Below are 26,165 nucleotides of genomic sequence, written 5' to 3' on the forward strand. Positions count from 1 at the left end.
ACCACCCGATTCGTTGATGCTTTTTATGTTCGTATAATTTCATTTCATTGTAGGTTGTTTTTGAAGGGATCCGAGGCCGGGGTATCGAAGGAGACATTGCCATAGATGACATAGCAATTGTGGAAGGAGAGTGCACGAAATCGGATTTCGTAAACAACCGTAAGTGGACTCTCTCTGGCCCCCTGGCCTCTCCATGCCTCCCCAGGTATATATCATAGCCCCGTCTACCTAAAGACTCGCTGCGGAAATGTTTATCTGGGCTCAAAGTCTGGTGCTCAAAAATGACCTGGGCTGTATTCGCACACATAGGGGGCCTTAGGAAATCACTGCAGGAGTTTTCCAGAAGGAATGCTTTCTTAGTCACACACTTTTAATGCAAAGGTATAGAAATACAGAATCCTCCTCCACTTTCTCACATACATCTGGTGCATTTCATTGTAGGGTAAAAATCATAGACTGAGCATTACTCTTACTTAGAAAGTACCCAAAGGCTATCTAATCTCACCATCTGCTGTGAGTTATGGCCACCCTTCGCAATCCTCACCACCACTAATAGTGCATTTAGTCTGGAACTGAGGGGTTTGGTGTGAAAATTTCCCCAGTTTGGGACTTCCAGGCTAATTATGAACTAAAAGCCCAATGACACTGCTGGTGAGGACAGAGAACCTCTGTGTCTCCTAAGGAGGACTGCATCTGTGCTGTTGTAGGATGCTTCTGTCATTGGAAATGAGGGGAGAAATGTCCTCCAGCAATGATGCAGTCCTTAAGAGCCAGGGAGGCTCTCTGCATTTGCTAGCAGTGTTGACATGTTTTGCAGTCTCACAGTACCAGGTGACACGCCCAACTCTTCCACTGGCAGGACACTGAGCAGTGTGTACGCCAATACAACACAATCCAATGAGTGAACGTATCTGATGAGCCAAGGGGCATGCTCAGGGGAATAGCAATAACAACCCTCAGGGTCTCTACAAATCTGATGCATGGGGAAGTTTTCTTCCCAACCCCCCAAACACAGGAGTGTTTTAATATCCAACAGGCTCAGAATCATGGAACTGTAAAGGCATAAAGCTATCTGGTCAAGCTCCTGTCAGAACCAGTGAGAGTCAAGCATGAGCCCAGCCCAGGCAGGTAATCAATCCAGAAAGTAGGTAAGCTCTGAAGCAGAGATGCACCATCTGAGAGTGCATCACAGCCTCAGCCTGCGTGACAAATTGGTCGTCAAACTATTGGGCCAAGGCAGGTTCCGCAGCTCTCTAGAACCAGATGTGGAACCTTGATGGTTCCTTGAGTCACCTGATCCCTGTGGAGATGGTAGCTGCAATACTACCCTCTGGCCATCTGCTCGGTGGCAGTGAAGTGCAGCAGAGACCAGGACAACAGCTCGCTCCTCTGATGAGCTGCCATGATGGCACGGAGGATAAACCAACTGTGTTCCACTGGCACAATTCCCAGCTCAAGTTCCTCAGTATCTTGAACCTGTCTCCATAGGCAGTGCATTGGCTTTCATAGGCTCAGGGGCAGCTTTGGATTTTATGGGTCTCAGGCAAAGCACCCTCAGTGACTTCCATAGCTGAAAAGAGGTGGGGCAGGCAAACTGCCTCCCTTCACACCACTTCTGACCTTCTTGGGTGCTTTGGAGTAGGAACAGTACGTGGCTAAGAGTCTGGATGGTAGGTTACTATTAATTTATTCAGCACCATCTATGTACATGCCCATTTACAAAGTTCAAAAAATACAGATCCCTGCCCTAAGGCGCTTACATTATAAGCTTTGACACAGCAGAGACACCAGAGGAAGGGAGGAAATTGCAGACAGGGGAAGAATGCGTGATTATTTCAATTCCTCATACTTGGGGTTGCTGACAGTGGGATAGGGGACTAAAGGGTTCACAGAAGGTTTTTGAGAAGGAATTTGAAGGAATGGTGGCATCCCACCCATTTTCTAGGAGGCAGTTCCAGACACAAGGGACAGAAAGGGTGAAAAGGCGGAATCATTTGAAGGAGCAGGAGACTTACAGACTCAGGCGCTAGAGAGTTGGGCCTAGTTTAGGGAGCCTTTGGTTCAAATTCCATCTCACTCAGCCATGACTTTCACTGGGTGTTGGAACTGGATCATGGGCATCCCCTGGAGGGTAGACCTAAGTCAGAAGTTGGGACTAGGGGTGGCAGCAAAGAACCAGGAGCAAGGCATGGGGCATCAGTATGCCCATGCAAAACAGAAGGGCCAACATTCTGACCAGTTCTGTGCTAGTGCAAGAAGATTGCACAGCTGTGCTAAATGGCAGGGATCTTCAGAATTGTGCTGTTGTGCAAAAGTAGGTTGTGCACCTTGTTGTGCAAGTGCAAACATGTCTATGCTAGTACAACACTCAGGAACGCAAGCTCTGGACTTAATGGAAGCAGCAAGCATAGTGTTAGGATATCAGCCAGGTTGTCCCTGGCACTGGGTGACCTTGGTCCAGCCTAACCTACTTTGTGGGATTGTTTTGAGGATGGGAGTCTGCGCCTGCAGTCAGCAGTGGCACAGCACAAATATGGGTTTACCATATCAGTTGGAAGGACTCAGCCACAGTATACTTCACAGAGTTGCCCATGAAACCTCTGGTGGGCCTTTCTAGCTCCAAAGAATGTTAACTCTGTTTTCCCCTTCTGTTTAGATATACCTTCGGGCGCTGTCAGGATGCTGATGCATATACAGATTTTTCCCGTTTTCCTTCTCATGTCTGTCTTAAGTCATCAGAGGTGACCTTATTCTGGCAGAGGCCACAACACAGAGGTACCACGCACTGGCATGAAGAAAAGAGTCTTTGTAAAATGAACATTTCAAAAAAGAAAAAAGAAACAAAAACTACCAAAGATTCCTCCACTGACTGACTCAAATATGAAAAGCATTTTTTTAAAAAAAAAAAATCAAACTTAAAACATATATATATAAAAAGGAAGCATTGGGAGTTTATTAAAAAAAATACACACAAAGGAATGAATAAGCAAGGCACTGCGGGCATAGAACTGACATCCCGTGGACCACACGTGGAAGCGAAGGAGACAGACCTTCAGGTGCTTTTGTGGTTAATTAGCGATGAACAAATGAAAGAGAAAAAACACACACAGCATCCATTGGAAGAACTCTGTCAAAAGAGCTATAGAATTCCTTGTCAAAGCACAAAGTCATGGCTTGTTTTGTTTCAAGTGAATAGTTTGCTTGTTGCCATGGAAATCTAAATGGCCTGCCAAAAGAGAGATGTAATGGAAGGAGAGAGAAAGAGAGAAAAGGAGGAAAGGAAAAACCCCGACACCTCACTGTCAAACAGGGTACAAGAGGAGCTGGTGTTTCTTTTTCCCCTTTCACACAAGGTTCCAAAGCATCGAGTTCAGTCCAGCTGTAGGCCCTTTTTCTGCCTCTTGCTCCTGCCTTTGGAAAGAAGTGGGCCAAGACACCTGAGCTGTTGAAGACATTCTGTTTCAGTTCCTCATGGCAATGCTAGATTAACTGTCTGCGGTCTCCGTTTTGCATGCATTATGTAACTCCAGGACGTATCTACGACAAGGACAGCCACATGGACTTGTCTGGAGTTTGCTTGCGGCCACTTGAACACACAGAAACACCCTCCCCCCACTCCTTCCAAGACCTCCCACCCCCACCCCTCGCCCAACGCCACCCATGCCCCACTCCTGACTCCATCGTCCGTTCTAACCGAGTGACAAAACCAAACTACCATCTTTTTTCTAAAATGCCATGGAAACCAAGTGCCTTCAATGATAACAAGCCTGAGAAATGGGGAGGGGAAAAAAATCACAAAAGTTCCAGCAGAAAAAAGCTTGCAGGCTCGGGTGAGGTTTGCGTCAAACTCTTTTTCTAAAGCAAACTACAGAGCAGAACTGCAGGCCAGGAAACACATTTAAAACACATAGAAGCCACATCTGGAGATGGATTGACTTGGATTGCAACACAACGCCCTTCTTGGATTGAGATCCTTGTTTCAGCTTTCTGACAGCCATGGCCTTTCAGCATATTTCCATGAGGAAGCGGCTTCCGTTTAATCTTGGGGGAACGAGAGCCGCTGGAGCCAGAAGGGATGGTCAGGATAGTACTTAGCAAAGAAGTTGATGGTGACACACACACACACACACACACACACACACACACAATTTTTCTTACTCTCTAACCTCTGCGCAAAATGAGATTGGTTCTAACTTTAGTGAGCAGAGGGATCAGGGGAAGTTACAGTGTGTACGAAAAAAAGAAACAGACTCTTGATGGCAAACAAACCATAGGCCAGCTGACCTGGTTTCATTTCCCAACACGGAGAAGATAAGGCCTCTGCCCTTTCATCAGACTCTGTGCAAATTGTGAAATATTATTTTATTATTTTAGCAAAATTTAAAAAAAACAAACAAACCACCACTTTTACAAAAAAATAAAATAAAAATAAAACCTGTAAAAATTATTTTCAGCTACCTGGCTCCATTCCATACCTATAATCAGCCAATTTTCCAGTACACTGTAAATTTTTCCCTCTACAAGTTGGTAATGAAAATTTGAAGACCTTTTCCTTAAATTATCTCAGCTTTTAACTTCATTAAAAAAGACTTTTGTCTAAGCAAGAGTTATTATTATAATTATTATTTGTTCTTTCAGTACCCTAGGATGACACGAGGAGAAAAAAAACCTGATATGCAAATAATTCGGATATTAAATGGGAAAAGTATAACATTTGAAAACATTAATATAAAAAAGCACAAAGAGATGCAGTAAAAAGTGACGAGGCTTGATTTTTTAAAAATAATTCTGTAGAAAAAAATGTTTGTGCCGATTCAGTCATTCAACTGAAAGAGATAATTTTACAACTATGTTCAATAAAGCTTATTTCCAGGTAAGGCATGGTAAATGCTGTGTGTGTTTGTTGAGCATGCTAGACACCCCAGGGATCACCATCGGCACTTTATCTTTTTCTCTATGGATCAGTTGTTTTCCAAATCCAGTCATAGTAGTGGTGATGGTGGTGGTGGTGGTAGTGATAGTGACCTCTTGTTTTAAACAGTGTGTGTGCACCCACACACACACAATATGCAACTTACAAAAATATAACATAGTTCTTCTTTGTGGTCTTTAGGCAGACAAACCTATTCTTGGTGTGACTGCACAGTTGCCCTCAACTCCTGCCTGTAGGCTTCCAGCGGCATCTGGTGGGCCACTGTGTGAAACAGGATGCTGGACTAGATGTCCTTCCTTAGGCCTGATCCAACAGGGCTGTTCTTATGTTCTTATCTACAGATATATTCATTCATTCATTCATTTTTACATGTATATCTTGCTCTTCTTCCAAGGAGCCCAGATTTATATTGGTTATATTTAGTCTCACTACAACCCAGTGAGGTAGGTTAGACTGAGACGTAAGTGACTGACCCAGAGTCACCCAGGGAGTTGCATGGCTGAAGGGGGATTTGAATTTGTTTCTCCCCAGTCCTACTCTGACACTCTAACTCAGGGCTGCTCAACTTCAGCCCTCCTGCAGATGTTGGCCTGCAATTCCCATAATCCCTGGCTCTTGGCCACTGTGGTTGGGGGTTATGGGAGTTATAGTTCAAAAACAGCTGGAGGGCCTAAGTTGAGCATGTCTGCTCTAACCATTACACCAGAGCTGGTCTTGTGGTAGCAGGCATGGCTTATCCCCATAGCTAAGCAGGGTCTGCCCTGGTTGCATATGAATGGGAGACTACATGTGCAAGCACTGTAAGATATTCCCCTCAGGAGATGGAGCCACTCTAGGAAGAGCAGAAGGTTCCAGGTTCCCTCCCTGGCAGCATCTCCAAGATGGGGCTGAGAGAGACTCCTGCCTGCAACCTTGGATAAGCCTCTGCCAGTCTATGAAGACAATACTGAGCTAGACAGACCAATGGTCTGACTCCGTATATGGCAGCTTCCTACTTTCCTATGTACCACACTGGTTCTCTGTTTGAAATGTTTAAAACTAATTGAAAACACCAAGCCTAAGAATCAGAATTCACATAGACTGAAACTCATAACATAAACCCACAATGTAGGTATATCGAGACAAACTAGCTATTTACAATTGATATCCTACATGTTCACAATGCCTGCCCCCTGCAAAAAAAATAAAAAAAAAAAATCCACCATTCAGCACTAAAAAGTCAAAGGAGCATCTCACAATGCTCCAAAAAGCTTTTCATTCTGTTAAAGATCAGATATAACTAGCTTGATTCTTAAGTGTGGGGTGGAAACCACAATCATCTTAAAAAGGAAGCCTCAATTATAGCCAATTGATGTGCTTGTTCGGATGAAGCAATAGCTTTAACAACTTGCTTTAATCAAGAGTCTTAGAAAAAAGATCAGATAATAATTGAACAAAAGAGTTCAGATGATGTTCTCCCCGAAATATTGTAGCAGAGTGGAGCAGAGCAGAAACAGAGGCTTGTTAGTTTTATTGAACAAAGTTCCTAAAGTTTATTACTTAATTATTACCAAATCATAAACAACCCTCCTACTCCGAGTGAAAGATCATCCAAACAGAAAAACAACAGTCTCCAGCATCCAGTAAGGAATTCAAAATGACCAGTCAGTTTGACCAATCAGAACTAATGATTGACACAAACATTCTAAACTCTACCCCAAGCCATATACAATACATCAGTGGCAAGAACAAAGACAGTGTCTATACACATAACTCTCTACATCCCCCTTCTAATTGCCTTGTTCCTTAATTTATAAGCCCAATTGCCATCCGTAGATTTTGAAACTGTTATCTGGTTAATGGTTTTGTCAATATGTCTGCAACCATTTCTTCTGAAGCACAATATTTTATATCAATATGTTTCTCTTGTAATTCTCTTACAAAATATTTCACATCAATATGTTTACTTCTCTGTGTAACCTCCTCAATTTATAACAGAATTATACAACTTAGATTGTCTCCATACATTATAGTAGGCTTCAATACAACCATTCCAAAATCTTCTAGAAGTTTATGCAACTAAATGACCTCTTGACAGGCATATGCCATGGCTATAGACTCAGCTTTGGTTGAATATAAAGCTACAATAGATTCTTTCTTGCTTAAGCATGAGATTGCTCCTTCTCCATAGAAAAACACATTACCACTAGTTGACTTTCTGCCATCTCCATCTTCAGCACAGTTGGCATCCATGTATCCTACTAACCTGGGTTGCTCACATGCTCGCTTTACTAATTCCAGATCTGCTTTCCCCTTTAAATACTGTGCAATTCTTTTAAGTGCAATCCAGTCCTTTGTTGGTGAATTCATTCTCCTACACAATATTCCAACTGCTGCTGCAATATCAGGATGTGATACAGTTGTAATAAACAGTAATTTTCCCACTCCCATTCTGTAGTTTTCATTGCTTTCCAGAGACTCATTGGATTCCTTTGCCTTTAAGAAACCCACTTTCATCAAATTTGCCTCTCTAATTGTGGTTCAATCACTCATTCTTGATCAGATCTCTCTGCAACATCAAGATTGATGGTTACTTCTTTATTTTGACATTGTAGTTTCTGTTCAGCTTCTTCACATGTTGGAAAAACTAAGTCACAATTAGACATTGTATTCTGTTTCTCATCAAAGTAAGCAACACTGTTCAACTTGATAGTATCTCTATAGCAGGGTCAAGTATTCTATAATTTTTACTGCCCGATTCATATCCCACAAAAATTCCTTCCTCATTTCTACAGTCCTGTTTTCCCCACTGTTCCTTGGGGATGTATGTGTACACTTTACTTCCGCACACTTTGATGTGCTTTAAACTGGGTTTTCCTCTATTCCACAATTCAAAAGGAGTTATATCTTTGGTTTTAGTGTGTAATCTATTTTGTAGATAAGTTGCTGTCCTAATAGCTTCCCCCCAGTACTTATTCTCTAGTCCTGCATCAAGTAGCATGATTCTGCATATTTCAAGTAAAGTTCGATTTTTCCTCTTAGCTGCTCCATTTAGTTCTAGATTATAGGGCATAGTACTTTCTTGCTTAATTCCCTGTTCCTCTATATACTGCTCAATTGCATTTCCACAATATTCACCACCATTGTCAGTAGGCAAAGTCTTAGGTTTCTTCCCAAATCTGTTAGTGACTCTGCTCACATACTCTCTGAGTTTAATCTATATGTCACTTTTCTCCTTCAGCAAGGAGAAACTATCTACCACTATATACACATAGCAAGAAAAGTCATAAATAGAAGTCAGAAAATACAAATTTATCTCTAGTGTTTTCACTGGGAAGGACAGGAAACATCACTATGGATTAAGTCCAAGACCTCATTAGAATCAATTTCCATGTTTGAAGAGCATGCATTTCTGATTGCACTCATTTTAACGCACTCAGTGCATCTGTCTTCAAACTTGCATGGCTTTACTTTTATCTCTCTCGCCAACTGCTCCTTTTCCAGCTTGAAGATGCTATCTATACTTGGATGACCCATCCTACAATGCCATAAGGCATTGTACACTGCCTAGATATATACATATCAGTCAGTATTAAAATGTAATAGATACATACATCATATATACATGCATGCATACAATAAGGTCCTTGTGTATACAGTCACTTGCTATATTTGCCAACTCTTTTTTACAATCAACTTCATAAAGCTTGTCATCTTTTATCATGCCTCTAAATAATAACTCACCTTCTTTAACTCCAAAAGATTTCTTCTAAAAATAATTCTACAGCCCCCTTTTGTAGCTGTTTTCAAACTCAGTAAACTATTTTGCAAACATGGCACATAATAGGCATCTGGAATGCTAACTTTATTTATTTCATCTGCTTCAACATTACATTTTAGAAGAACTGTGCCTTTTCCTTCTGCAAAAATTGACTGGCCATTTGCGAAGAATATTTCAACTTTATAGTTCATATCGCTGTCTGATAAATACTGTAGATTGTTAAAGAAATGTGAAGTTGCTCCAGAGTCTACAAATATAAGAACATAAGAAAATAAGAACAGCCCTGCTGGATCAGGCCCAAGGCCCATCTAGTCCAGCATCCCGTTTCGCACAGTGGCCCACCTGATTTTGCTGGAAGCCACAGGCAGGAGTTGAGGGCATGCCCTCTCCTGATGTTACTCCCCCACAACTGGTACCCAGAGGCACCCTGCCCCCGAGGCTGGAGGTGGCCTACAGTCCTCCAACTAGTAGCCGTCAATAGACCTCTCCATGAAGTTATCCAAACCCCTCTTCAAGCCATCCAGGTTGTTGGCTGTCACCACATCTCGTGGCAGAGAATTCCACAAGTGGATTATGCATTGTGTGAAAAAGTACTTCCGTTTGCTGGTCCTAGATTTTCTGGTAATCAATTTCATGGGATGACCCCTGGTTCTAGTGTTATGGGAGAGGGAGAAGAATTTCTCTCTCTCCACTTTCTCCACACCATGCATGATTTTATAGACCTCTATCATGTCTCCCCGCAGTCGTCCTTTTTCTAAACTAAATAGCCCCAGGTGTTGTAGTCTTGCCTCATAAGAAAGTTGCTCTAGGCCCTTGATCATCTTGGTTGCCCTTTTCTGCACCCTTTCCAGTTCTACAATGTCCTTTTTTAGATGTGGTGACCAGAATTGTAAGCAGTACTCCAGGTGTGGCTGCACCATAGTTTTGTATAAGGGCAATATAATATGAGCCGTTTTATTTTCAATCCCCTTCCTAATGATCCCTAGCATGGAATTGGCCTTTTCTACAGGTGCTGCACATTGAGTCGACACTTTCAACGAGCTGTCCACCACGACCCCAAGATCCCTCTCCTGGTCTGTCACCAACAGCTCGGATCACATCAGCATATACTTGAAGTTGGGGTTCTTCGTCCCAATGTGCATCACTTTACATTTGTCAACATTGAACCGCATTTGCCACTTTGTCGCCCACTCACCCAGTTTGGAGAGATCCTTTTGGAGCTGCTCACAATCCGTTTGGGATTTCACTACCCAGAAGAGTTTGGTATCATCTGCAAATTTGGCCACCTTGCTGCTTACCCCTACTTCTAGATCATTTATAAATAAATTAAAAAGCACCGGTCCCAGAACAGATCCCTGGGGGACCCCACGTCTTACTTCCCTCCATTGTAAAAACTCTCCATTTATACCTACCCTCTGTTTCCTGTCTTTCAACCAGTTAGCAATCCTCATATGTTCTTGTCCCTTTATCCCATGACTGCTAAGTTTCCTCAGGAGTCTTTGATGAGGAACTTTGTCAAAAGCTTTTTGGAAGTCCAGGTATACGATATCAACTGGATCACCTTGATCCACACACTTGTTGACACTCTCAAAGAAGTCCAAAAGGTTGGTCAGGCAAGATTTACCTTTGCGGAACCCATGCTGGTTCACTCCCAGCAGGGCCTGTTCTATGTGCTTTACAGTTTTATCCTTGAGGATGCTTTCCATCAACTTGCCTGGAATGGATGTTAAGCTAACCAGCCTGTAATTTCCCGGATCACCCCTGGATCCCTTCTTGAAAATCGGTGTTACATTTGCTACTCTCCAGTCCTCTGGTACAGAACCTGATTGCAGGGATAAGTTATATATTTTATATAAATATCTTATATAAAATATATATAAAATATATTTTATATAAATATCTTGGTTTTACTCTGGTTTTCATTAAATATTAATACTGCAAATAATTTCTCTTGCACTACACATCTTTCTGTTATTCACAGCTTTCTTTCCTTTACTTTCATTTTTACATGCAGAAGTCTATTTATTAAAAATTCTACCTTTCTGAGATTTATCCTTATCTTTCTTCCTCTTGTGGAAATTGTTTTTCTGTTCTCTTTTAGGACATGTACACTTTAAATGTGAAGTACTTCCCCACACAAAACATTGCCTGCCATTTGTAAGTTTATGAGCATAATTTGGGCTGTTTCTTCCCTTTTTGTTTGTTCTCTCATATCAAACCCCAACAAACATTCTTTTACAATACTTAAAGCTACATTCTCCTTTATTTGCAGGAAGTTAATAATACTTTCATAATGTTTAGGCAAAGTATTTAGCAAGAGCCCAATTTTGGCTACTTCAGGTAATCTTATCTCTTGCTCTTCTAATCTTTTCAACACTCCCAAGAAAGAGCCTATGTGCTCCTGTAATTTTTCTCCATCTTTGAAACTTATAAATGTGATAGATAGATAGATAGATAGATAGATAGATAGATAGATAGATAGATAGATAGATAGATAGATAGATAGATAGATAGATATTTTGTTGCACAAGTTCAGCATGAGATAGACTTGACTGGTCACCGTTTCCTTTTGAAAAACCTCCTTTAATCTCTCCAACATTTCTCTTGTGGTTTTCCTTTCTATATATCAATTTATCACTTACAGTTAAGGAGATCTACCCCATGGCCTGCATGTTTGCAGCATCCCATGCCTTCTGCTCTCTTCCGCTCTCTAATGATCTCTGTTCTTCCAGTACAAAAGACAGTCCAATCTTTACTTTAGCCTCATCTTTACTTTAAAGGACCATTTCTGGTTCATACATTTCTTATTGCCTATTGTATTATTTCCAGCACTCTGGGCCTGTAATCCTATGTAGCGGAGTGTAGCAGAGCAGAAACTGAGGCTTGTTAAGCTTATTGAACAAAGTTACTAAAGTGTATGACTTAACTATCACCAAATCATAAACAACAGTCCTACTCCGAGTGAAAAGTCATCCTAGCAGAAAAATAACTGTCTCAAGCCTACAGAACTGACGATGGACATGAACATTCTAAACTCTATCACAAGGCTATACACATATACACACAATGCATCAGTGGCAAGAGCAAAGATTAGAGATGCCCATCCCAGGCTAGGCTGCACGTGAAAACTGCTGGGATTGGGCCTGTTTCAGGTGGGTTTGCTCCGCCTTGCCTGGCTGTTCGCCGAGATTAAGGGAGCAAGTGTTCCCTCACACCCGGCTACCTGCTCATGTGCAAGCTAGGCGGCTTCCAGCTTGGCCACACATAGAGACAGGAACCTAGAGCACACATCTCTTGGGAAATCCCCCCCAATGCAGTCCTCATGTTCCGTGCGGCATGTCGTGCGCTGCATTGTAGGATTCACAGAGATTGAGGCAATGAGTCCGAACTTCTGTTTACAAGTACTGCCAGGAGCAGCGTGGAGATTCATCCGTGCTTCTCGTGGCAACACTGGTCATGTGGGAACAAGGCTTGTGGGCATGTGGGCACATGCTTGGTCATGTGGGCTGTGAGCAGTCATCTGGGGGGAGGTGGGGGGAACCTTCTCTCCCCCCCTGCCCACCCACCCACTTGTGTGCATGTGGTTGTGTGAACATATAAATCCACATGAACACATAAATCCCAACAAATATTTGGTCTTTTAACTTTTTAAAACTATTATCATACTGCTTGACCAACATAGCAAAGTAAAGTTTAAAGTATGATCCATACTCTAGTTCTGAGTTTAAAAAACAAACAAACCCAGCTTCAATCTTAGTATTTTCCTCATCCGATCATTTAAAAAGATTGATTGATTGACTGATTGATTGACTGATTGACTGATTTCTCTATAATGAATTATATATATCCATTGTCTATCAAAGCAAGCAGTTCTTTTAAGCATCTTTGGGTATTGTCTGGAGGAGGGGAATCGGGTCCCCCCACCCCGGCTCTGTTATCTAACTCCTTAATTCAGTCTAGTAACTCATTAATGCATCTCCACTGGCTGACCCATATCCTCTTGCTTCTCCTGCATTTCATTTTACACTTTATCATAATAATTAGTAATTTTTGTTTCCAATGAATATTTCTCCGTTTTATCCACCATTTTCTGCTTTTTTAGAAGAAATATCTGTAACATTTAGTTATTAAAAGCTGCTGTAAACAGAAATGTGTCCATCTGTCAGCAGTGCACCAGAAAGGAACTCACTTTATAGCCAACCTTCTTGCAGAGATGTTCCAGGGAGCTCACAAGATGCCACCACCCCATGAGGTGGGGTCAGGCTGAAAGACAGAAACTGACCCACAGGACTGGAAACGGTGTCTCGCTGATCCAGGTCTCACACACTGTTCGCTGTGCCACACTGGGGACACATAAGATCATTCATCCATGGGCTTGAAATGCCATTTGGCTGTTCCTCACTTCATTATATAGCACATTTTGATTGGCAGGTTCCCCTAGCATACCTTATAATTAAAGTTGGTTTTCCCAAGCTTTCATCGTGAATTCTTTTAAAACGTTCTGGGGGTTTTCTCTGAGAAATCCTTTTTTTTCTGAGCAGAATATTGCTCTCCTGAATCTCTGCCTGTGGCAGCCCCTCAAAGGCAGACAGGAGCACCCACCTCCCACCCGGAAATATTTGCTCTCCAGCTGCAGAGGGGATGCTCTGTGCCTGCTGGCTATCCCTGCCACAAAGGGGCCATTTGCCAGGGCACAGGGCTTGCGTGGATCATGATGTGGGCACAGGGCTTGGGCACAGACCTTTAAACCCATTCAAAGCTCCTGGGCCAGGTCCAATGTGGTCCCATATACAGATCTCCCAGCTCACGGATTGATTCCTGGGAGAGGATAGCCCCGGTTTCCAGTGGGCTTGCCTTTCAGGGCCATGGGCAGTGGTGCATATCCCCACATGAAGCCTTGCCATGTCCCCTGGAATTTAGGGTGGCCCCCGGATTTTGGCTCCTCCACCCGGCTGCTAAATTCCACCTGGAGTTACCCCGCTTTCAAATGCATCACCCAGTTTTCCTGGATTTTACTCTGGATCTGATCACATGGGAGGGCAGAGAAGGAGGGGAAAGGGAGGAAGGCTCTGTGGCTTTGCCTCCTGCCATTGGCTCCACAGTTCTTCTGCAGTCAGTGGTTGGTTTTATTGTTTTAAACCACTTAGAGACTTGGGTAGTGGCAGGCAGTATAGAAATCTTCAAATAAGTAAGTAAATAAAATGAGTTGCCGCATGATTTGCACAATGTGCAAATCAATAACATGCAAATTAATGATATGCAAATAACATGCAAATTAGGCCACCTGGGTTTGGGAAGCTTGAATATGGCAACCATACCCACTGGCAGAGTTCAGGGTTTGACAGTGGCTTGGCAGCGGTTGCCAGGACTGGGGCAGCACTCACCCATCCCTGCAGCTTCCCTGCACAGAGCAGCCTCCCTCCCTCCCTCCCCTAAATCTGCCACTCCGCGGGGTGATGGGCTCGGTCTCCAGCATGATGATGTCTGAGATGGGACATCACAGGTGGCCCTTCTCATGAGCAAGACTTGGGGGTGGGGGAATCTCCCCACCTGGGGAAGGGGCTGGCTGCCCCATCTCCAGCCTCCATGTGCCAATGCTGCTCTGCCTTTTATCCCCAACCCCAGGGATCCCCACCCCCCACCCTGGCATCTGCTCCCCTCCATCATCATCCCTGTGATGGGATGCCCTGCTCCTGTTGCCACTTGGAGCGTTTGCGCTTGTGCTCATACATGACTGCTGCTCCCTTCTTGGGGAGCAAAGCATTTAGTGCCCGTCGTGTCATCTCGTCCCCTTCCCCCCCTGCTTGCCAGGTGCGGGGAGCAAGGGGCAGTGTGGGAATTGGGGCTGCCCCCGGGCGACTGCGCACCTTGACAGGCTGGCCAGTCTGGGATGGGCTGTGGCAGTGCCCCTGTAGCCTGGCCACGCCATAACCACATAGCTGACAGGAGGGGCGGGGCTGGTTCTCCAGGAGGCTTCCGGTGAGAAACGCTGAGAGCGTGGAGAAGCCGAGTCCCTGGGAGCGTCTGTGCCATCGCCTCTATTATTGAGCTTTGGAAATCGGCATGAAACCATAGTTATAGCGACATCAGCGGTGGGATGTCCGGCCTTGGCAGCAGAACTTTAGTTGTTGGTGGTGAACTTTAAAGATAACTGAAGATTCCAATTGGAGGCAAACTGGAAGGAGCGTCCTGGCCATAACCACATTTCTGTGCGTTCAGGCATAGGAGTTACAACCTCGGCCAGGTTGAACTACGGTTAGCCATTACATCTGAATGCAGCCAGTTGCTCCCTTTTTTAAAAAAACGGGCAGAAATATCAAATGAAAATAAAAATAAAAATACAATATTGGAGGATAGTGAACATTTTATAATTTATCCATACTAACATTGAAATGGTCCTGACACACAATCAACACAGAATTCTCACTAAACACCTTTTCTCTTCTCACAGCATCTACCCAAGCTTTCCATCACTTCTTTTCTGTAGGTACAGAAGAACATAAGAACATAAGAGCAGCCCTGCTGGATCCAGCACAAGGCACATCTAGTCCAGCATCCTGTTTCACAAAGTGGCCCACCAAATGCCTCTGGGGAGCCCACAGGCGAGAGGTATGTGCATGCCCTCTCTCCTGCGGTTGCTCCCCTGCAACTGGTATTGAGAGGCATCATGCCTCTGAGGCTGGAGATGGCCCACAGCCATCAGACTAGTAGCCATTGATAGACCTGTCCTCCATGAATCTGTCTAAGCCCCTTTTAAAGCCATCCAAGCTGGTGGCCATCACCACATCCCATGGAAAGGAATTCCAAAGATTAACATGGCTGCTGCCTGTTTGGAGGGGCCTGGACAAATAGGAACATCAAGCCGTGATTTCAGCTGCATATGAGCTTATTTTGGGGGGGTGGGGGGGGAGATACCAGGTGATCTCTTTTTGGTGAGAATTGAACAATATACCAATTTTAGGACACATCCCCATTGGGAAGCATCGAAAAGTCCAGTTCCCAGACATCTTCCTCAGAAACGCTGCTGCTCTCAGGAGCACCATGGACAGTTAAGGAGAAGTCAAGAAAACCTCTCCTGCTATCACCATGAAGCCCTCACTGTGCTGTCACCATCCCTGCTTGGGCCGGGGGGAGAGTCAACAGAGGGGTCTGGCTTGTGACCAACTCTACCATTTAAAATAAAATAGTATTTTAATTAATTTTAAATAATGTTGAGAAAAAATGGACCATATACGATTTTCGAAGGGGGGGTGGGGATGCCCTAGGCATAGATCCTTTTGGGAGTAGGGCTGCTGAACTCTGCCAATTCACTAACATCACTACATTTATAAGTTCCAATCCAGTAAGGGCTGCCTGGCTGTGGAAGCTGCCTTACACATGTGCCAATGATGTGGATACAGGTGCACATCTGGACTTCTGTCTGCATGGGCATATTGTTCTGGACCACTTTCAGACTGGGCCACTTCAGTTCTCACCAAAGGGGATTGTGGCTGAGGATGATGCGAGCTGTAGTCCAACAACATCTGGGGGCCAAGCTTGAGAACCCCTGGGGTAGAGGAACTGGCCATTTGGCTTGGTGGGCATGGGATGGGTCTGGGCCAGAGGCGGTTACAGCCGGGGTTGGCCACTGTGGCTGGGGGTGATGGGAGCTGAAGTCCGACAACACTCGAGGACCCAGGTTTGAGAACCCCCCAGCATTACAGGGACACGCGGCCCTGAGCTGAACACTGCAAATTGCTTCTGGCCCATTAGCTTATGTGCTGTTCACCGTCAGAGCTGGGCCACTTCACACGCCGTGTTCCAGCCGAGCACCATCCAAGCTGCCTCTGAAGGGCAGCCATACCTACATTTAGCAACTACATTTTGTTTCATTTACACAATAATTCCCGGCAAATAGATTCTCTCCTGCAACATCCATTAGGTGACTTGGATGAGACATTTCCAATTCGGCTGAATGGAGATGTAACGCGGAATGAAAGCCATCTATTCATTACCGCCCCAGGCAGAAATGGGATTCTTGCTGACCCATAAATAACTGGTTTTCTCTTTCCTGTGAATGTGGACTTCAGCCATCTCTTTATTATGCCTGTCCCCCAGCAAGGTAATTGTATTTTCACTGGGGAAAGTGGAGCCTCAGATGTGCAAAGGAGGACCCTATGCTTCAAGTAAAACATCATCACATGAGATCACCTCCAAACCCTTCTTCCTTCCTTTCTTGCTCTTTCTTCGGACTTCCATGAGTCTTCCCAAAGTGTAGCCAGTTTGTCCATAGATTCATTCATCTGTTTGGAGGGCTATAGGCCACCTCCAGCCTCAAAGGCAGGATGCCTCTGAGTACCAGTTGCAGAGGAGTACCAGCAGAAGAGAGGGCATGGCCGCAACTTCTGCCTGCGGCTTCCAGCAGCATCTGGTGGGCCACTGTGTGAAACAGGATGCTGGACTAGATGGGCTTCCTTGGGCCTGATCCAGCAGGGCTGTTCTTATGTTCTTCACACAACACATAATTAATCTATGGAACTCTCTGCCCCAAGATGTGGCAATGGCCACTAGTCTAGATGGCTTTAAAAGGGGTTTAGATGAATTCCTAGTCTATCATTTCACTGTTCACACGACCAGTCTTATTTGGGCTTTCACAGCCCTATCCGGGTAGGGCTGGTCATGTAAAGTGCTAGGATCAGGACTGGGGAGCCCTGGTTTTCTAGCCAGGCTAAAAGTGAGGTAGGAGGGTGTGGGCACACCTTCCTACTCACCAACTGGTCATGTGGAGCATGGACTGTCAGCAGTCTGTGCTACCACAGAGGCCTGGGAAGGAGCATCCTGGCTTCTAAAATGACTGCAGGGTACCACACAAGTAGCATGGTGTATTGTGGGCTTTCTGGGGGCCAGGCATCCTTCCCCTAGGCCTCTCTCTCACTGTGCTGCTCTGCTCAGCAGCGTTCGTGCGAGAGCACAGTGCTGTGAGTGGCGATCGTGTGGGGGAAGGTAGGCCCGCTCCTGCCTTCCCCCCACCCTCCCCTGCCACAGCCCAAACAGTTGAGAGAACATCTCAATGGCTGCTATTCTGGGTGGGAATAGGCTTCCCCCAGGCTCAGAGGCAGAAGGCCTCCCAATCCCAGTTGCCGGGGAGCAACGGCAGGAGATGAGGCACCCCTTCACCTCTTGCCTGTGGTCTTCCCTGGTGGGCCACGGTGAGAAAGAGGATGCTGGTGGGCCAGGTGAACTTCCAGTCTGAGCCAGCAAGGCTCTTCTGTTCTTAGAACGTGAGACACACACCCCATGACATCTTTCTTTGCTCTCCCACAAAATGAAGAGCTGGTTGAAAAAGCAGTTCCTTGCAATGAAGGCCTGATGAAAAATTTAGTTTGGAACATCTTGACATTTGTTCACTAGCATTTTGAAATGTGTTACTATCACTCACTGAGCTGGAAATAACCGCTCTATCTTCAGCTGCTATTTATGAGCTGTATTGCATCATCAGTACACCAGAGCTGCAGATAATGGGGATGTGAAGCAATTCCTAATCTCTCAAGACAGAGATGGATATATTTTTATTATCCTCATCCTCATCATTTGTATTTGTTAGCTGCCCCATAACAAATTGTTCTCTGAGTGGCTCATGTTGTTGTTGATGATGTTGTTGCTGTTGCTGCTGCTGTTGTTGCTGTTATCTATATATATAATTCTCTGAGGCTAATCTCATGCATGGCAGCTCTCGCGAGATTTTGTGAGCAGAAGCATCGTGGTGATTGGGCAGTGGGGATTCCATATGCAGATAGGGAGGAGGAGCCTGTGATGCTCAAGGTCAATTGGAATGCAACTGTTACTGGTCGGAATATGTTCTTGATTGTCAAGGAGAGGAATCTCTCTCTCTAAAAGGGGAGTGGGGGCAGGGGTCTGCGAAGAGAGGGGTCCTGAGGGAGGAAAGAGCCCCTTCAGGAGAAGGAGGCTGCCGTTGTGTGAATTAGATGAGGAAACAAGATGAACAAGATCTGTTAACCCAGGAAGGGAGAGAGAGGGAGAGAGGGAGTGGGGGGAAGGGGAAGAGCAAGTGGAGGAGAGAGAAAGAGGCAAAAAGAAGGGAGGGGAAGAGAGACAGAAGGAAGGGTGAGGGGCGGGCCTGAGCCTGTCAGCAGCCTGAGGGGAACGAGCGGCCATGGTGGCACCTATTGGCAGCAAGGAAGGGCCCAATCAACCACTGCTGCTGTTTGGTCCTACCGAGGCCATTGGTGGAGGGAGGCAGGCAGGCAGGCAAAGGACGGGCCCAGGCCTGTCAGCGGCCTGAGGGGAACCGTGGTGGTAGTGAGGAAGGGCCCAGTCAGCCGCTGATGATGATGATCCTGTGGGGAGGAGCAGGAGCGGGGCTTGGGTGAGAGTGTGGAGGTTTCTGGGGATAGGGGGCTGCAGCTTGGCCAGCAGATGCCAGCAACGCTGCAGCTGTGACCAAGAGGGGTGAGGGGGATGGAAGCAACCGGATGGATGAGCAGGAACAGGAATGCGGCTCAGGTTTGAGGCTGGAGGTGGCCTATAGCCCTCCGACTAGTAGCCGTTGATAGACCTCTCCTCCATGAAGTTATCCAAACCCCTCTTAAAGCCATCCAGGTGGTTGGCTGTCACCACATCCTGTGGCAGAGAGTTCCACAAGTGGATCACGCGTTGTGTGAAAAAGTACTTCCGTTTGTTGGTCCTAGATTTCCCGGCAGTCAATTTCATGGGATGATCCCTGGTTCTAGAGTTATGTAAGAGGGAGAAGAATGTCTCTCTATCCACTTTCTCCACACCATGCATGATTTTATAGACCTCTATCATGTCTCCCTGCAGTCTTCTTTTTTCTAAACTAAAAAGCCCCAGGTGTTGTAGTCTTGCCTCATAAGAAAGGTACTCTAGGCCCCTGATCATCTTGGTTGCCTTTTTCTGCACCTTTTCCACTTTTTATTACAAAATGAAGTTACCCTACCTTATCTTGAGTCAGACCATTGGTCCTACTAGCTCAGTATTGTCTACAATGCTAAAGGCCAGTGTGGCTAGGGATAATGGGAGTTGAAGTCCGACACTATCAGGAGACCCATGATTGGAAATCCCTGGGCTATACCGACAGATCCTCTCCAGGGGGCCTCTCCCACTCCAAGCTGGAGATGCCAGGGACTGAATTTGTGATCTTCTACATGCAAAACATGCAGCTGTACTCAGCCACTGAGCTACAGCCCGATGTACACAAACTCCATGAGGAGTTCTGTCTTTTCCTAGCCTGTGCAAATGGATTTATTTCCACAGAAAATCTATCCACCCTTTGAGTTTCCATTGGTCTCGTTAGCTCTGCCATGAACAATTACTTCCTTGAGTTATATGTTTTCATGCAGGCTCACTGAGCTTCGTCTTAAGATTGCATCAACAACATTTCCTAACCAGGCATACTTCACCTAGTTGCAGTGCATCATGGGTTATATAGTCTTAAGTCTGCATAAATAATAGAGCAAACCAAGAACAAATGCTCCAGAGATCTAGTTAAAGCAATGCAAATTTCAGTACATCTGTGTTTTCCAGATTCTGTTTTAGTCCAAATTCAGTAAAAAGACCACGTTTTGCTCCATTTTTAAGACAGTGGGGAAAAAAGAGTTCCAGGGTGGGGGGGGGGGCTGTCTTAATACTGGAAAATCTGCCCATATATTTTCAACTGTTCCTTTTCAGCTATGAGGTTGAGGGCATGCTACAGTATGCTCTTTTTAAACAGCATACGGTACTTCAAGGGATGCCATGGCCAACCCACCAGTAGTTTCTCACACATTTGGTCAACATTTCACAATGGACTCTGGCATCTCAGCATGGGTGTACAAAATCCATGCCGGCCAGATTATCACACAGCTGCTTTTCTATTTTATATTCAACTGCCTTACACTAAGGCAGGCTATTGGTCTGTCTCGATCAGTACTGCCTACTGCGATTCTCAGATGATGTTCACTACAACTCCCAGCATCCCCAGCTGTAGTGGCCTTTGGCTGGGCATTAGGAACACAGGAACATAGGAAACTGCCATATACTGAGTCAGACCATTGGTCTATCTAGCTCAGTTTTGTCTACACAGACTGGCAGCGGCTTCTCCAAGGTTGCAGGCAGGAGTCTCTCCCAGCTCTGTCTTGGAGATGCTGCCAGGGAGGGAACTTGAAACCTTCTGCTCTTCCCAGAGCGGCTTCATCCCCTGAGGGGAAGATCTTGCAGTGCTCACACATCAAGTCTCCCATTCATAGGCAACCAGGGCAGACCCTGCTTAGCTATGGGGACAAGTCATGCTTGCTACCACAAGACCAGCTCTCCTCTCATCTCAGCATGGGTGTACAAAAGCATGGCATCTCAGCATGGGTGTACAAAATCCATGCCGGCCAAATTATCACACAGCTGCTTTACTGTTTTATATTCAACTGCCTTACACTAAGGCAGGCTATCGGTCTGTCTTGATCAGTACTGCCTACTTTGACTGGTTTCTGTGACTTTCGAGCAACATGTCTCCCCCAATCCTGTTATTCAAGATCCTTGAGCTTAGAGGTCCCCAACCTTGGGTCCCCAGATGTTGTTGGACTACAATGCCCATCATCCCTAAAGTTTGGCCATTGTGGCTGGGGATTATGGAACTGTAATCCAACAACATCTGGGGCTCTGAGGTTGAGAACCCTGCACTGGCTGATTGCCAACGCCAAAGCTGGACATCATATTATTTAGAGGGTTCTCCCTGTCCTTCCTGTAGAGTTTGTATCCAGGGATAACAGTATCCCACTGGTTCTCGCCGTTCCACCAGGTTTCCATTATGCCCACTATATCTATGTTTTCATTAGCAACCCAGCACTCCAACTCGCCCATCTTGGCTCGGAGGCTTCTGGCATTGGTATATAAACCAATACGCCAAGTCTCTTACCTGGCATTGGTGTGTGCTATCTCTCTTACTGTCATTTGACCTTTTTGACCAGCTGTCATGTGTTTCCATCTGCTCTACTCCTAGTTCTAATCTGTCCCCTTCTGGTTTATCTGAAAAGTTTGCATCCTCACACCTTGGGGGTGCAAGGGCACAAATCTGTTTGTATCAATCTGAGCATGGCCACACCACTGTCTTCAGAGCAGTGGGGAAAGAAGCCACATCCAATTCTACTTCTCTTGTTCCAATCCATGCTTAGATTAATCAAAAATCAAATTGCTTAATTAAAAAAACAGTTCTTTTTTCCATACCTTAAAACAAACGTATCTTTTCCAGAGAAGGCATGACTCTACCTCCCCTGCTGAGAGACACTACAGTAATTCCTGGTGCTGAACTGGTAACTGATTTGCAAAAAGGTGCAGATTTACTTTTTATTTGCAAATGAAGCCACAGCACAAGCCACAGCAGAGAGCATCCTAAGAATAACTGGAAGTCCAGCACGGTATTCTTGAAATTTCTCATCTCACATATTACCATGAGAATCATTCAGGAATACTTTATGGTATATTTGTCCCAAGTATAATTTGTGCATCCTGCCATGGAGAATTCTGATGTGGTTGTACATAGAGTTGCCATGCCCCCCAGAATTTCAGGTTTCACCTGGATTTTAAACATCTAACCCAGAATGCGTAGCCCACCCAGATTCACCTGGATTTCAGCTTTCATAAAAAAATAAAATAAAGGTAAGCTCTAGCCCTTGTAGAAGCGGAGTTATGGAGCAAAACATGCAGTCACTATTCTGCTCAAAAATTATTTTCAAGCCAATTTACATACTATGCAAATTAGGCACCCAGATTTGGAAAGCCAAAATATGGCAACCCTAGTTGTACCGGAGAGCTCTGAATCCCACCTTGTGCCCCAATGCCGAATTCAGATGGTCACTTCCTTTGATGCCATTAGAAACTGAAGCAGCAACAAGTATAAGTCTGGCTAGAAAGTTACAGGCCCAGGGTTTACGTAAATGTGTCCTCCTCTTCTTGGTTTTTCCAATGAAATTCATAAAAGCCAGTAATGGGTCTACCATGGCAATTTTCCATTTGCATGACACAAACAGAAATTATTGCAGATGCCTCTCACTATTTATCTCTAATGAGCTCACTAGAAGTCTGTGCCAATAATATCAATTCATTCTTTCACTGGTTCTCAGGGCATCTCTTAAGTTCAGCACAGAATTTGGTACAAAGACTTGATCTGAGAACCACCCAATGCCTGTAGGAAAGTTAATGAGGCTGTTCTCACATGCTTGTAAAACCGGGCTAATGAAGCTAAGCCCAGTCCTGCCCACGCTTGAGAGCCACCAGGATCAGGCCCACTCCCAGCAGCACTTTGGCAGCAAACCCACCCAAGCCAGCCACCCTCCTAAATGAGGAGGGATCCCCATAATGCATTGTACACACACACACACACACACACACACAGAGTGCATTATGGGGGTTCCAGGGTGGGGACAAAGCCTCCCAGCACCCCGATCTCCACACTGCATGAGCAGGTAACTGCACAGCTGGGCGCACAATCTCCATGCCCTGACTCTCAAGGAGGATCATCTGCGGGGAGTGAAGCCTTTTGAGGCTTCTTCCACACTGACCCTGTAGCCCTTTCTCACCAATCATGAGAAAGGGCTCAATATTTCAGAATCAGCCAGATTCTGTGAGATGGTGATTCATACAAAGTCCACAATGCAATACAGACTTTAAAAAATCCATGCTGCAGCGCAGCAGCGCACAAAATACGGATTGCCGGAATTCGTGTATCTTTCCGACAGCTAGCATATAAGCAGAAAGGGGACAGGGCGCCACCTGAAAGGTCAGGTGGTTTTTCCATGGGAATCAATGCCTTCTGGACAGGAAAAGCACTTCATGAGACTTTGAGCATGCCTGTGTTTTTCAGTACCTAAAAAAGATTCTGAGATCGCCTCTTGCTTAGAGGTTAACAGTTTCCTTGGTTTTACATCTCAGCACGAGAGTGAAACCCTTTCCTTTTCTCTGCGCTACAAGACCAAGTGCTCGGCAACCTGTTAATAAATCTTCTCCATTGTTAACAAATGGTAATCACATCCTGTGGACAGTCGCTAAGAGCAGCTGAATGCATCTGAAATGACCTTTAAACCCCCCTCTAATTTTCATTAGTGGCACAGCCACTGGCTCCGCGGGGGAATCTTCATTGTAAAACTCCTTTCCCACTGGAGTTGAATACTAATACATGCCTAACATCAGCGGAGAGTGACCACTTGAAAGGCAAGGAAAGATTTGATCTGATTGAGGAAGCCAATCAAGAACTGCTGGGACAATGCAGAAGGAGACGTCTTGACTGCACCAGATCCGCAGGCGTCCGTCTTGATGGCCTTCTCCTTCTGATTCTGCATAAAGCCCAGCAGGAGGAACAGGGCCCAGATAAAGTCTTCCCAGGTGCTTGTTCAAAGGCAAACAGGACGGCGGTCAGAATCTCAACCCAAGTTATAATTGCACTGCCAGAAAGAGAAGAGGTGAGGCAGCAAAGCTTTTGCTCATCTTACAGTAGTGTGTTGTGCAAAGCAGCAGCCTTAACACAGGAGAGAAATGTGTGAATTACCCAGTATAGACGGAAGGTGTACTGTACACTATTATAAACACCATTTCAGTGGCAATGTTAGATTGCACCCTGTGAGGGCACCACCTAGGGAGGGGGCCAAGGGGGCAGCTGCCCCGCCCTGCCCCATGTCTCAAGCCAAACTTCCTTAGTGCAAAGCTGCCAGGGGCACGCACACACATAGAGAGACTGGCAGGCCTACTATCGTTCAGGCGTGGGCAATATTGGCCCTCCAGCTGTTGTTGAACTACAACTCCCATCATCCCCAGCCATGGGAGTTGTATTCAACAATAGTTGGAAGGCCAAGTCTGCCTCCCCCTGCTATGGATCAAGATCCAGAGTCTGGAAAACAATGAGGGTTTTCAGGACCCTAGACAGGTCACTAGGGGAGTCTCACAGCAGCTGAGCCCTTATATCCCTCCCAGCCCCCTCCCAGGCTCCACCCCCTGGCTGAAAAACAGAGCGCCTTAAAGGGGCAACCCCTCACGGCCGGATCCAAGTATCCATCACTCCTGCCTAGAGTGTTGCCTGCATCAGCAAGCAGAAACCAGGGAGTGTGAGATCAATCCCTTGAGGGGGCCCAGCCCAAGGGATACTGTTTTGAGGGGGGCCAATCTAGAAGCCTCCGGTTCCAGGCTCCTATTCGTCAGGTTCGGGCTGGACGGCAGGGCCTCCATTGTCGGTGCAGGCTCACCCAACCCAGATGGCTCCTGCCCGATCACATTAGAGTCCTGGTGGCTGCTCAGCATCAGGACCAGGTCCTTGCTGAGCATCTGCAAAGTCACAAGAGGAAGGCACAGTTTGCAGTGGACAGCGGGAAGGGGTTCCTTAACTCTTCCCTCATTCACAACGTGCTCCCTGCAACTTCCTCCCCCATGCTTTTCCCAGGAGGCAACAAAGAACAACAAATCGAAACTGCATTTGCAAGGCAGCTGCAGGGTGGTTGGACTTCAGAGAAAAGTGGCCCATGAGGAAGTCCCCCCACCCTCGCACCCTCCCCATGATGACTAGGGATGTGCACAGAACTGGCGAGCCTAGTTTGGCTCAAATCTGGACTGGATTCAAGCCACCCCAGGTGGCTGGGGCTTGGGTCCAGCTGTCAAGCCAGCTCGAGGGGTTTGATGGGGTAAGCAACACTTGCGTTTCCCTCCCCACCCCCTGCTCCCTGCATTTAACCCTTGACTTGTAATGGGGAATTCTTCCTGGATTCCCCTTTACAAGTATCCCTGCCAAGCCAGATAGCAAGATGGAGGCTTGGCTCGAATCGCCCCCCTGGACTGCCCCCCATCCGGTTTGAGGGTGAGCTTTCGAGCCAAGTCAGCTCGCACATCCCTACCCATGAAGTTCTTTGTTTGCTATGTTTTCAAAATCCCATCTTTCCTCCAAGGCAATAGAGTGACCCACATGGATCCTTCCCACAGCCCTGTGAGGTAGGCTAGGCTGAGAGTTAGTGACTGGCCCAAGGTCACTTCATAGCTGAGTATTCATTCATTCAGTACATTTGTATACTGCCCCATACAAAAAGTTCCCTGGGCAGTTCACAATATAAAAACCATTAAACATTAACATAATGACAATAAAACTCCAAAAACCAAAACATTAAAACTAAAAGCCTGACTAAACAGGTATGTTTTTAGTTCCTTCATAAAGACATTCAGAGAAGGGGAAATCATTAGGAAGCACATTCCAGAGTCCCAGGGCAACTCTAGAAAAGGCCCGGTTTTGCGTCGCCACCAATCAAGCTGGTGGCAGCTGTAACTGGACCTCCGCAGATGATTTTAAGCATGGGGGATAGGAACTCCCCCACAGGAGGTGGGGTTGATGAAGAAGACAGCATTCACCTTGGACCCAAGCTGTTTGGGACTTTATAGGTGACCAGTACTTTGTATTTCACCCGAAACTTATTATGACCAGTACTTTGTATTTCACCCGAAACATATTGGCAG

At 45.6% G+C, this 26,165-nt stretch overlaps 1 protein-coding gene across 2 annotated transcripts in view; it reads left to right on the plus strand.

Moving 5' to 3' along the window:
- MDGA2 (MAM domain containing glycosylphosphatidylinositol anchor 2) overlaps nt 1-4,877 on the plus strand; it is a 528,709-nt gene extending 523,832 nt beyond the window's left edge. For both annotated transcript variants that reach the window (XM_053283953.1, XM_053283954.1), the window contains exons 16-17: nt 54-159; nt 2,657-4,877. In XM_053283953.1, coding sequence (XP_053139928.1) covers nt 54-159; nt 2,657-2,745 — 195 coding nt within the window. In that variant the 3' untranslated portion in view covers nt 2,746-4,877. The remainder of the gene's footprint in view (nt 1-53; nt 160-2,656) is intronic.
- The last annotated feature ends 21,288 nt before the right edge of the window (nt 4,878-26,165 follow it).

This window comes from Hemicordylus capensis, chromosome 1, assembly GCF_027244095.1.
Source record: "Hemicordylus capensis ecotype Gifberg chromosome 1, rHemCap1.1.pri, whole genome shotgun sequence".
Classification (NCBI taxonomy): Eukaryota; Metazoa; Chordata; class Lepidosauria; order Squamata; family Cordylidae; genus Hemicordylus; species Hemicordylus capensis.